Source organism: Amaranthus tricolor, chromosome 9 (genome assembly GCF_026212465.1).
Source record: "Amaranthus tricolor cultivar Red isolate AtriRed21 chromosome 9, ASM2621246v1, whole genome shotgun sequence".
Taxonomy (NCBI): domain Eukaryota; kingdom Viridiplantae; phylum Streptophyta; class Magnoliopsida; order Caryophyllales; family Amaranthaceae; genus Amaranthus; species Amaranthus tricolor.
The window spans coordinates 3,069,246-3,083,113 of record NC_080055.1 but is presented as its reverse complement, the minus strand read 5'-3'; the positions used below and the strand labels follow the sequence as shown (position 1 = coordinate 3,083,113).

The window sequence follows — 13,868 nt, the reverse complement described above, 5'->3', positions numbered from 1 at the left end:
AGATCAGTCATTATACTCTCGCTTCTACATCACAGGGAGAGATATTGCTGCTTTCTTTACAGACTCTGGATCAGAAAACCATGATTGCTCATCATTTGCTCCTCCAGGGGATTGCGATCCCTCTGGAACTCCTGTAGAAAGCATCAACAACATCTCTTCTTTGGTTGATAGGTGTGGCATGGCAGTAATTGTTGACCAGGTATATTTTCTCTTTTATATTTAGAAATCAGAAAAAACAAATTACTTCCTCTGTTTTAGAGCAAGTGTCCCATTTACTTTTGCACAAATTTTAAGAAATGGTAAGTTCCTGGATAAAATTCATGTTGTGGAATCTTGTGGGCTCAAACAAAAACAAACGAAAAATAGCTTTTTATATAGGGAAATGTTACACTTGTATTGAAATTGCCCGAAATAGAGATGGATATGGGACACTTACTCTGAAACGTATGGACTAACTATTATGGCTGCTGGCTTTTGACTGTTTGCCTGTTCTTTTTCTTTATGGTTTACTATATCAAAATTGTCCTTTCATGCAATCTTTAGATAAAGGTTGCTCATCCAAATTTCCCATCTACTCGTATTTCGGTCCAAGTGCCAAATTTGGGGATCCATATGTCACCTGCTAGGTACTGCAGGCTTATGGAATTGCTAAATATATTCTATAATACATTGCAAAGTGATGGACGGCCAGTAGATGAGATCATCCAACCTGAACTTGTTCCTTGGAATCCAGCAGATATGTCAACAGAAGCGAGAATCTTGGTTTGGAAGGTAGCTCTAAACATATTTTATGCTAGTGGATACAATCGCTTGAAATTGCCTAGGAGTGTGTTTATCCATTCCGAACTTATATGTAATGCTTTTGCATGCATGATGCAGGGAATTGGTAATTCTGTTGCAGCATGGCAACCTTCTTATATTGTTCTATCAGGATTTTATCTTTATGTTCTTGAGTCTGAAAGGGCACTCGGCTATCAACGCTGCACCAGGTATGCTCTTAATATTCCTTTTTTTTCTAGGGTATATTTTGTACTCATTTTGTTTGCGAGGAGTGTGTTTGTTCTGTCCTATACGGTCTTTATTGATAAAGAATTTGTGGAAATTCAAAATTTAAAGTTCTGAATTTTTTGTAGTATGGCCGGGAAGCAAGTGGTTGAGGTTTCTCCGGCTAGTATTGGTGGTTCACTTTTTTCTGTTGCCGTTTGTCTTAGAGGCATGGATATCCAGAAAGTAAGTCATTGGTTTCCTTCATTTTCACATTTCATATTTTGTTTTCTTATGTTGACAAATTTTCTATTATTTCGGATGTATTTTTTTTCTCTTTCTCATGTTTTTGTTTAGAGGGTGGGGCTGGGGGGCATTTTTAAGTATTCTGCCGGAGGATTCTGCTTCTAATATGTAGTATGCAAGTCTGAGTGGAAGCGGAAAGATAAAAAATTGGGTGATGGTACCACCATCACCTTGCACTATGTAGTATGCAAGTCTTATTGGGACTGTCTGTGTGGTGGGAGGGGCATGTTGGGCAGTTTTGTTTGGACCCTTACCATCTTTGCTGTCTCCCCAAGATGGCTCTCTTTGTATGGTGAACTCCTACATTACCCCTCAACCAAATGCTCCCATGTTGTCGAGCATTCTGCTTCTTAAAGTTTACATACTTCAATAGAAAATGTAAAAAAGAAGTGAGGAAGGTTAATAAACTTACTTAACTTCAGATAATTAACCCTCAATCAAGGTTTTAAGATTGCAATTTTGCAAAATCTTAAAAAGTTTAAAGTGTGAACCCTGCTTTGTGATGGATTTGATTGGACAAACTTTTTGAAATCAAACTTTATATTTGGTACCAATTGGATTCAGAATTCCAGGGTTAAGAGTTTTCCAGGCCTTCATATAAGGTAAGTGGGTGCGTAACTGCATATTGGGATGTAACTTAGTGAGGGAGAAGAGAATGGACTGATAGTGAAGTGAGGATAGAGATGACAAGCAGAGACTATAAAGAATATTAAATTGGGGTATATTTTGCTTATTGTTATTTTTATATATTTTAAAATTATTTTACTTTTAGGCATTGTTCAAATTTTTGGTGATTTTGTTATTGGGTTTATGTGAGGAAACCATGCATACAGTAGTGATTTACAAAAGAATTTTAAAATAATATTTTTAAGAATCTTTTTTTAATTGGAAGGGCAGTGCTTTTTGTATATTTTTTTCTTACCTCATTCATCACGATTGATAGCTTTGTCTTTTTTGTGATAAAGAGTCAATGATGAAAGATAACATGTTCGAAGAAAATTTAAAATTTTTTACATTTGGTGATGGAGTATTGCGACATATAGGTGTATTTATTCGTTCGTTTTGGGGGTTTGCTACATTTTGAACTCATGTTACATTAAATTTATAACATTAGTTTAGATTTCGATGTTAGAATCTATGCGATGATTTGATATTTGAGCTATTGGCGGTTTAGGTTTGATGCTACTTGAAATTCAACCAGGAGAAAAATTTAGTATAAAATAAGTTTAAAAAGAGAAGCGATTTGCAAAAGGATAGAAAATTATTTTAAACGTTATAACTTAATTGTAGTAATATCTGATATTTTAAGGGTACAATGTTTTTAGCTGCTTATTACCGAAAACGCGCATGAAAAAAATGGAACATTTTTTATTGATTTTTTTTGCCTTGTTCTCTTATATTCCTGCTATGCAGGCTCTAGAATCCACTAATTCTTTGATCATAGAGTTCAAAAATGAGGATGACAAATATATATGGCTGAAAGGGCTTGTAAAGGCTACATATCAAGCATCTGTAAGAATTTTCTTTTTTATTGAGTACATTTTTCTTGCTTGATTGAGATAAATTTTGTAGGCCTCTATAGATTCCATATGTTGATTATTGTTATTTCTTCCAGGCTCCATTATTGGATGGTCTCCTGGGCGATACTAATTACAGTGCAGGGGCTACAGTTGATGCCCAGAATGCTAATTTTAGGACTGCTGATCTTGTTATTAATGGAACTTTGACGGAGACAAATTTGTTTATCTATGGCAAGGTTGTAGTCACTATACTTTAGAAGTTCTTTCATTTTTGTTCCATAAAAGATATTCCAGCCTTTTTGTTGAGCATTTAGCATTGTTAAAACATAGGAAAAATTACCTAGAATAATCCAACCTTTTCATGAGTTTCCTACAATAATCCCACCTATTGATTAAGCATGAATAATCCCAACTTTATGGAGTGTATGCCTAGAGTAAACTTGGATAAAATGATGACCTGCTAAGTAGGTAGTTCACCAAAATAGTAAACTGAAAATTAATTTAAATTAGAGAAAAATTTTGAAAATTTACATTAAAAAATTCTAAATAATAAAAAAAATCATAAAATTTTTTAAAACATTTTTTAACATTTTTGTTGACATTTTATTTTAATTTATCTTTTTTATTAAAAGTAAACTTGATATAGTAAGTCATCTTGTTGCCGGGTTTATTCTAGGAAAATAACCCTCAAAGTTGGGATTATTCATGGTTAATCAATAGATGGGATTATTGTAGGAAAATTGTGAATAAGTTGGATTATTCTAGGTAATTTTTCCTTAAATATATGCATTTGCTGCATCTTTTGTGTTTTTCTTGTCTTGTTCTGTTGGAAAATTCATGTCTTGTTTTCCATTTTCTTTTTGGAATACTAATCCATTTTTTATGACTAATCTACTTTTGTTGTTTCCCTAAGTCATTTATTCTTCTTGATAAAAATGCAAGTATTTTCTTAAATAAAGCAATTATGATGATTAATATGAAAAGGGTTGTTCTTGACATTTGACGTCAAAGATTCTGTCAATTTTATGTGTCTTCCTCACTTATTATATGTCGTATTCAATTCACCCAAATTTTGCTCGTACTTTATGCATGATGGTAGCTAAAGAAGAGAGGAGGGGAAAGAGAGGAAGGGGGATGTGAATACTGGTATAGAGGGAGGGAGAGAAAGCACCATATTGTTTTAAAATGGGCTATCATGAAATATTATCTTCTTTACATCAGTTTTTGTGCTTCTAGAATTTTTATCGACTTGCAATGTTATTTACAAATTTTTTCGTGGAAAATTAATTGGAGTAAATAAAATTTTGGTTCATTTAAGGCTTTGGCATTGTTGTATTCAACTATGCCTATGACCATGTCCTGAAAAATGGATTTTTTTTTTGTTTACCTTTTATGTAACTTTACAGATGGAAAGCATCTCTTGACAACGAAAAAAAACTCATGATTAGTATTTTGCTAAAAGAAAGTGGTAATATTGAGATCAATAGCATAAATGATACAAATGTAGATCACTCCTTGTGAATGCTTTTACATATTGTGGTAATGGTTAAGTATTGGACATGTTCATTTCAAGAAAAAAAGCATTGGACATGTAAATATCAAACCAATACACGGCCATTTGAAGATATATAGGAAAATAAGCAATGATTTCTGAATGGCGGCCAAGTGTGGGGACCCCTCCTATATACCCATACCTACCTACTAAAAATTTTTATACTCGGCACCTACGCATCACATGTAATACCCTCACTTGCCCCACTTGAGTATACCCCTAACCCTAAAGCCACCATCACTTCCACTTTGCAATTGGTTACACTCTCCATTGCCATACCTACCTTACCCGCGCCTAATCCCCTCTCCTTATCCGTATAAGAGCCATCAACAATAAGAAGAGAATGATGACTTGAAGACCTTGTAGACTTTTACCCATCCACCTGGTCACCAGGCACCAATTACTCACTACCCACTACCCATTGCGGTAAGACCTTATAGACCTATATCCGTTCGCTATCCACCTAATTTATACCATGTCCATCCTACTTGGGACGAATGTGACGGAAATTTGTGAAATTTAACTTGTCTGCCACCTACGTTAACATGATATGGTTGTATCAGTAGATTTATGTTATTTGTTTCTAATTATCTGATCTAGACAAAGTGAACTCATTTTCTAATGGTTTGCGAATTCAGAGTGGAGAAGATGATCAAGAGAAGCATGAGGAGACCCTTGTAGAGCTTATTGCTGGAGGAGGAAAGGTTAGTGTAGCTTGTAACCTATGTTTTTCATATTTATTTGTTTTCTCTTTGGATTGGCTTCAATCATATATAAAGGCTTACTGCATTTTATTGTTCAATGTTACTCTGCATTTTTGTATAATTACTAAGTAGGGATCATGGCTATAATAATTTAAATCAGCCAGTATTCAGAAATTTCTTTTTTAAAAGAGAAGTTTGCTGTAGACCTGTTCTTGTTAGAGCTGGATTTTATTTGAGTTTGAAACTGGTGCTTTTACAGATACATGTTATCCGTTCTGAAGGGAACTTAACCATGAAGATGAAGCTTCATTCTTTGAGAATTAAGGATAAGTTACAAGGTTGTTTTGCTTCACATTCACAGTATCTGGCATTTTCAGTTGTGGCAAATGATCATATACTTTCCTCACCTAAATCAGTCGATCTGCAATCTAACCGATCTCTCTCATTAATCACGGAAGAAGAAGATATTTTCAGAGATGCTTTGCCAGAGTTCACTCCAACCCCACATAGCTTGGAAAATTCTGATGCTGATGCTGATTCATTGCTTTCTAACCATGATGTCGGGAAAGGAAAAGGATCCTCATCTGAAATATTTTACGAGGCTCTTGGAAGTGACAATTCCGAATTCGTCTCAGTTACATTTATGAGCAAAGATCCTAGCTCTCCTGAGTATGAGGGCATCGACACACAGGTAATTGTCTCAGTTATATTATGTCTTGTGGGAGAAAAGTCTAATAGTAGCAAAATTCATAAGCTTTACAAAAATAACTCATATGAGGTCTCTAATCCAGTGTATCGAATATTTTTCCAGATGGATATTTGTATGTCCAAGCTGGAATTCTTTTGTAACAGGCCAACAATAGTTTCTTTGATTCAATTTGGTCTGGATATGAGCTCTGTCAACTTAAAAGGTAGCAGTGTAGTTGCAACAATGTCTTCGGAGGACTTGCAAACAAAAAGAAGACCGAAAAATCATGATGATGGTGATGTTTTTGTCAAGGGTTTGTTGGGTTATGGTAAAGGACGAGTAGTGTTTAAGTTGAGCATGAATGTGGATAGTGTTACTGTGTTTCTAAATCAGGAGGATGGCACTCAATTCGCTATGTTCATTCAAGAAAGTTTTGTTTTGGATCTCAGGGTATGTTTTGTATCACTTTTTTTTTTTTTTTTTTTTTCTGGAATCCCTTTCCATATAGTCCAGGTCCAGCCTTTTTTTTAATTATTCAGTTTTATCTATATTGGCAATGGTTTTTTTGTGAGTATTCTTTTCCATATTTATTTCAAAGCTAACAATGATGTAATAATGCTCATACGTTGTTTTAAAAAAATTGTGATTTCTATTGTGCCATGTTCTATTTCAGTTATATCAGCTCAGTTTATTCAGTAATTTCTGGTGGCACTTAAGTTGCTTATTTTCGCTCTAGTGATTTGTCTTCTTGCTGAGGGAACTAATGGTGATGGCATTCCATGTGTGTTCACCTACCAGTGTAAATCTTATGGTGTAAGACTGGTGTGTGTGTGTGTGTGTGTGTGTGGAAGGCATTGTTTTGTCATATTTTCTTCTACCTGTGATGTTTCATTGCTTGTATGCGTTTTATTTTTGTGTTCAAGCATAAGTCTATTGCCTTATAACAAATTCATGTGTCATTTCATTTTATTTGGACGTTTATTTTTATAATCTGTGTTGTTTGCTGTCTGCCCTACTACGCTTTAGGTTCATCCATGTTCTATATCTATCGAGGGCACACTGGGGAACTTCAGACTTCGTGATATGTCTCTTGATTCAGAGCACTGTTGGAATTGGCTTTGTGACATTCGAAATCCCAGTGCTGAATCACTTATCAAGGTAAGACCAATGAAAATTTGCTGTTAATACTTGTATCTTGTTAATCTTTGTTCACTAAAGTTTGCATCTAAGATATTTGACATGCTATTTTTTCAGTTTGCATTCAAATCTTACAGTGTAGAAGATGATGACTATGAAGGATATGATTACAGCCTTACTGGACATTTGTCTGCTGTTCGCTTGGTTTTTCTCTACAGGTTTATTCAAGAGGTGAGTTGGAATTTCGAACCTATCCCTTCTAACCTTCTAGCTATTGGAAACCTGCTCTTTTTATATCGTGTGAATTGCAAGGTTGTTAATTTGGAATTCTTCCTATTTCTATTTGTATACGTTTATGAGCATTTTCGTGTTGAATGTTTTTAATATTTTATATTTTCCAATACCTGCTGCAGATAACAGTTTACTTCATGGAACTTGCACCCCCCCATAAAGAAGAAGTCATTAAGTTGGCTGATAAAGTTGGTGGTTTTGAATGGATGATTCAGAAATATGAGATTGATGGAGCAACAGCTGTTAAGCTCGACCTTTCACTCGAGACTCCTATTATAATAATACCCAAGAATACTACAAGCAAAGAGTTAGTACCCATCTTCTGATTTTTATTTGGAAGCTATCAATGCAACTAAAATTTTAAATTGCCAATATATTGTATGGTTTTAACCATTTATTTGAGAGTCAAACATAAAACTTATCTAAATTGACCAAGAAGAAATATCAATGGGCATTCATTTGCCTAAAACATTTTACGAAACTGATAATTTTGACTACTTGTTGTACCTATCAACATCTCTTCTTTGGCTTTTCTTAGATATTTCTTTTGTTTAATATTATTCTTAGTACGGCAATACTATTGTTCTTTCTTCAGTCATACTAAAGTGCAGCATGTTGTTGGTTGTTCTCAACAAGCAATTATGTGCTGAAATCCAGACTTATAAACGGAGAAGCATTTTGTATAGCTTCTCGAAGTTTTTTCTAGTTGACGTTGCTAGGCTGTTTTCTCAAAAATAGATTTGCTCTATCAATTTGATGTATTACAAGCTTGCTTGTTGTTACCTTATTTCTTGATGGGCCCCGTGATTAAAATAGTGGGCTAGCAATGCAAATTGCGAGCTTTTCATGGCTGAAAGCGCTGGAAACTTTGAGTGTTGCTTCATTGGAAATCTGGGTGTGATAATGGAGAATATGAGTTTTCTTACTTGTGTCTGACATATTAGATTCTTCATTGACTCCATTTTCCAGATCTAGCATTTTAGTCAAAAACTCTTGACATTAAAATTTGTAAGTAATATATGAGAAATAAGAAGTAAAGGAATTAGGTCTTTAATTATCGTGAATAATACAAACTTTTATCTTTTTCCCTACAATAATACAAACTATTGATCAACCATGAATAATACAACCTTCAAAGGGCATTTTCCCCTGGCATCCTTTAACTTAGAAGTAACCTACAATTGTAGGTGACTTGTTAAAAATATGGAAAATTTTTAAACCAAACCCCTTACACCTTTTCACCACCCATCCTTGCCATATACCAACTCCACACCACAGCCCCACCCAACATCTATGCTTGCGGCCTCTCCACCTCACCCCAGCACGGTCCCCTTACCTCACGCAACCTGGTCTTCCCTCCCCACCACCTACGTTTCATTGTTCAATCACAATTAAATCCTCCCAAAAAAGTTCAATGAGGAAAAAAAACCCAAAAAAAATCAAATGAAAATGTGTCTTAAGAAGCAAACAGCTGCATCATTAACCCAAGAAAAGAAAATGGATGTTGAAATCCATTCCTCCATCTTCTTGGTCTACAAGATTTAGGCGTGTTTGTGTATTCTATGGACGTAGTACTGGTGTCGGTAAGTTCTTGAAGGTGGTGGCTGTGGTGGGTAGTTTCAATATTTAGAGATTTGGTGTAGTAGTCTTGGTAGCTCGGAGGGTGGCCAAGCGAAGAGGGGGAGTAGGGTGGGGGAGGGCTGGCAGGGGAGTTGTTGGCGCTGAAAGTAAGCGTTGGGATAGGGTGGTGGTGGGGAAGGGATGTGTTGAACTCAGATGGGTAAAAATGACCTATTTACAAGTAATTGGTAAAAATGGATGTTGTGGGAAAACATACTTCAAAGTTTGTATTATTCATGGTTAATCCATAATTGGTATTATTGTAGAAAAAAAGTTAAAAGGTTGTATTATTTAGGGTAATTTTTCTTTTTAATTGGTATACTGTGAATCAATCGGTTATCCTTTTGTCACTGCTTCTGCTGTCAGCCCATCACACGCAGATAGTAAATACAAAGCTTCTGTTTTGTATTTTCAGCTTCACAGTTCCTGTTGTTTCTCTTTTGTTTGTTGAAATTATTTTTTCCCTAACATGTCTCTGCGAATTATGGTCTAAGGCATGGATAAAAATGAGGTCGTTCCGTTCTGTGATGATTGTTCTATTATGGATTTTGAACTTACCAAACCCCAAAACCCTTCGTGATTTAAAATCATGGAGTAATGTCCATTATCAACTGTTAATCTAATATATTTGCTTATAATTGTATTCAATTTTATTATTATTTAAATGGCCTATTATAAACTTCAATTCAAATATATGATCTAGAAAACTTGAATTCTTGTGATAAAATGAATTTTTTTCAAGTTAACAATTCACTTTGTGATGAACACGAAACGAATGTAACACAACGTGGTGCCCCGTCCACGACATTGCGACTGCTACAGCAATTGCAACGACATCTGCGAATTTTTCTATGGTCAAAGGTGTTAATGAAATTGTTCCATGACGGGTAGTGTTCTGTGTCTGTTTCCACTTTATGAATTGCATAAGATCATTTTGACTTGCAATATTGGTTTTGTTCAAAATTTTTGGAACTTTTTTTTTTTGATATGAAAAATTTTATTTTGTTGGAACAATGTAGATTTATGCAGCTGGACTTGGGTCAGTTACACATTAGAAATGAATTCAGCTGGCATGGATGTCCAGACAGTGATCCATCTGCTGTCCACCTTGATGTTCTCACTACGGAGGTGAGCCTTTCATAAAGATTAAGAGATCATCATCTTATTCTGTAATGACTTTAATCTTATTTGCAGATCTTAGGGATTAACCTATTTGTGGGAATTGATGGCTGCCTTGGAAGACCAATGATGCGTGAATGTGAGGGACTTGTGATTTGCGTCCGTCGTAGTCTGAGAGATGTTTTCAAGAAGGTTCCAACACACTCTGTAGAAGTTCAGGTAATTTTTACAATTTCCATCCTTTTTATTACAATTTTCAGTGTTTTTTTATAGTATGTAAGTGGTAGTATCTAGATGATTGAATGGTACAATGTCCAGGGGTGATGTTTGCCAATGTAAAACCTTTCTTCAAGATATTTAGATATATAAGCTGTAGTAGGTAAGCATGCTAATTTTTGTGAGCTTCACGTAAATTTATGTTTCAGTGTATGATAAATTTAACACTTTTCTTTTTAGTACTGTCAAATGGTGCTTATAGGAATTTAAATTCTGGTAGCTTGGGGTGATGGGATTGTTACAAGGTGTAACTGTTACTTACTGCATCATTCTCTTTAGATTTATGACCTTTTGATTAATATTATTTCTTAGTATGTTACCTAGACACCGGTACAAGTGTAGATCACCCACACGTGTCCGAGAGTGGGACTCGTCAATGCACCAAATTTCGGCCACTGTCCAAAATTTAGACACGGACACACCAATGTTCATATCTTTATTTAAACATTTTGTGTATCATGAAATTAGTTTTTTAAATAAAGAATTGAAACTAAATAAATATTTTATATATTGTTGTGTTACTTTATAATTTATAAGAAACAAAGCCTACGGTTGATAAAGGTACAAGACAAACTCAAGGCTGCTTTGACCTGTGTCTTGTGTCCATGTTGTGTCAACATGGATACGGACTTATGGTGGCTATATGTGCTTTTTCTGGGACTCTGGGTAACATACTTTTGATAGCAAGTTGAGCTTTTGGTTTCCTTCATTAGATATCTGAACTTTTGGCCATTCATAAGTTTTAAATAGTGCTTTTAGGATATAAAGTTCTAGACTTCTATGCATCCTGTGTAAAATTGCAGTTGGGTTGTGCCATTTGGTGCAGTAAATAGAAGATGCAAATAGCAGATGGAAAGTGTTTCTTTCAAAATCAATCAAGCTTGCATTCTTGTGGCTAGCGTTCAGTTTCCGAATCCCATGTTTCTAATGAAGAGCACCGCTTTGATTGAGAAGAGAAGTTAATTGCTTAAATGTTAAACCAAGTTGTGTGTAAGCTCATGACAGCACAATGGATAACACCCCTTCCATGAGTTCTATTCCACAAGGATATCTTCTGATTTCCTATTTTTAGAAGATGCATTGTGCAAAAGCAAGGTTGCATTATATCATATTAGCCAGGTCAAATGGATACAAGTACTACCAGCAATTTTTCAAGGGTTTATTCTCCCAAACATAGAACCATCCAACCAATCTTCTTTCTCTTTTTTTCCCCAAATGAACTGTAGTGAATGAAAAGCATTCATTACAACCTAAGAAAAATGAACTGTACTTTTGTAGTTATGAAAAATGTGACGGGTAAAAGTGATGGGTGAACCTGAACTGAACTTGAGGTCGAGTAGAGCTTGGCCTAAGTGAGCTGGGGCATTGATTATATACTTTTTAATATTTCTAAAAAATTTTACGTTGGTAGTCATTAAGGGGTTCAGATATTAATAAATTAGCATAGCCCTCAATTACATCTACTTTCATCTTCTACCCGTCCCTTCTTCCCCAAGAGATCCACTGGACTTGAGATAGTTTGCTTGATTTAAAAATCTCTGGCAGATTTGCAGGAAGTCGTTTCTTGGTTTATTTCCTATGACGTGTACCTCTAGGGAAATCTCCTTAAAAACAACCCAAGTCTCACACCTTTAGTTTTTGCAATTTACCATTCGAATCAGCATAATGACTTTTCATATTGAATTGGGCCTCATATTATGCTTGCTCTTGATGGAAGGTGGTACAACCTGAAGTGGAATTGTGGGGATGGATTTGGTGCGATATTGAAGATGAAACAAAAAGGAATAAGGATAAAAAAAATTGAATTACGTCATAAGGAAGAGTTTAGGAGTCATGAATATTGAGGAGAACATGAAAGAATCGTTTAAGATAGTTTGGATCTTAGTTTAAAAAAGCGTGAGGTACATCGAGGCGCAAAAGCTCCTTAGAGCCTAGGTGCAAAGCGCGAGGCGAAGGCATGAGCTTTTTGTATCAGCAAGTTTGTAAACATTCATTATCCTTGCGTTAAATACCACTTTAGCACAAAACTATTATAATGAGAATATGAAAATTTCCGCAGTAAGTTTCTTCTTTGCATGCCTTGCGACAATTTTTTAAACATCATATTTAAGTAAATTTGGGTTTTGAGTTTTATTTTGTTTTTTTAACAAGCATAAGTTAATTACCAAGCCTAATAAGGAGGCGCATTGAGCGTACAAGGCGTGAAGCGCGTCGAGGTGCACACCTCTTGTAGTGGGCTTTGCCTCATCAAGCCTAGGCGTTTACAAGCCTGAGCTCGAGCCTCGAGGCGCAAAGTAAGGCATGCTTTTTAAAACAAAGGTTTGTATATGTGCAATGACACATGATATTGGTGAACTGATAAGGAAAATGGAATGTTATACTTGAGGGAATTGGATTAACGTGTTGAGAAAATAGAAAATCAAAATGATTGAATGAGAAGTCATGTGACGGATCACTGAGTTCATGTACCTAATTCAATCTTTTGGGATTATAGCTTTGACATTATTCTTTTTGTTTTCGCTTCTTTCATTTTTTAAATTTTACTTTTTTCCTTTACTTCTAGTAATGAACTTGTTACGAGCAAACATAATCAATTATTGAGTTTATTAAGAGCTAATTGGTAGGTTGATTTATTTTGAGCGAATTAGCTATAGATTGTTATTCTGGACAATTCTTTCATTTTCTTACGATGTCAAATAGGTTTTTCAGTTTTAGGTAAATACTTTGAGATAATGGAGTACAATTTTCACTCTGGAGATTGAATATTGTGTATGGGCTATGGAGAAATACATTTGTTTGATGCAAACTTTGATGATCTTTTTAACGTGTTTGTTCTACTAGGAGTGTTCTAATTTTTTCTCATAATTTATATCGTGTTATTGATAATTAGTAATGATTTTTTGGTTTTCGAAGTTGAATTTCATACTCCCTCCTATTCAACACAATTGTTTCATTTGACACTATTTATCACTTTTAAGCTGTATTTATTCTTAATTTATAAACTGTAACATAGTCATGCAAGATCTTATTTGATTCGTCTCAATACAAAGATTGTTAATATTAATTTTCATGATTTTTTTATGCACAATTAGAGATTAATGATAGAAATAGTGCATTGGCAAATGTGCCCAATCAAATGGGACACTTTGGGAGTGAGTATGATCTTATTTATAACTAATTGTTCACATTTACCATTTGTATCATTATGATATTTGTTTGTTCTGGCTAGTATGGCAATATACACGAATGTTGCATTTGTTACAATGATGCCATGTGGGTCAATTTACTATTGGGTCATTTTGGAAAATGATTTGAATTTGGCTCATGACATTAGATGTGACGATGTCTTATGTTGGTTGTCACTAATTTGTCTCTAAATCTTTGATATCAATTTTGGATCGGATCAATATGGTATTGGTCCAATTTGGGTCGTATTGGTTTGGGTTTGGGCGGGTTCATAACAGCCCAACGAAGTTTGAGCTTAACACTCCACAAAAGCCAGTTGGTATCTTGTAATTTGAATTCATGGAGTAACGACCATTATAAGGTGTATTGTTACATACTAGCCATTATAATCTTTACGATAATATAGATTGGTATGTTGAAAACTTGAATTACTATTATAAAATGAATCCTTTTTAAGTTAGCAATACACATTGACGTATATCCAC

General features: G+C 34.8%; 1 protein-coding gene across 7 annotated transcripts in view; it reads left to right on the top strand.

Moving 5' to 3' along the window:
• The window catches only part of LOC130823840 (uncharacterized), a 73,290-nt gene that overhangs the window by 28,923 nt on the left and 30,499 nt on the right, over nt 1-13,868 (top strand). For 6 of the 7 annotated variants that reach the window (XM_057688643.1, XM_057688641.1, XM_057688639.1 and 3 more), the window contains 14 exons: nt 1-199; nt 544-771; nt 880-989; nt 1,134-1,230; nt 2,704-2,802; nt 2,906-3,046; nt 5,001-5,066; nt 5,326-5,757; nt 5,878-6,204; nt 6,781-6,912; nt 7,009-7,122; nt 7,305-7,489; nt 9,822-9,930; nt 9,997-10,140. The exon at nt 1-199 is cut by the window's left edge and continues 17 nt beyond it. In XM_057688643.1, the coding sequence (XP_057544626.1) occupies nt 1-199; nt 544-771; nt 880-989; nt 1,134-1,230; nt 2,704-2,802; nt 2,906-3,046; nt 5,001-5,066; nt 5,326-5,757; nt 5,878-6,204; nt 6,781-6,912; nt 7,009-7,122; nt 7,305-7,489; nt 9,822-9,930; nt 9,997-10,140 (2,383 nt within the window). The remainder of the gene's footprint in view (nt 200-543; nt 772-879; nt 990-1,133; nt 1,231-2,703; nt 2,803-2,905; nt 3,047-5,000; nt 5,067-5,325; nt 5,758-5,877; nt 6,205-6,780; nt 6,913-7,008; nt 7,123-7,304; nt 7,490-9,821; nt 9,931-9,996; nt 10,141-13,868) is intronic. The other variant, XM_057688642.1, reaches the window with a different exon arrangement.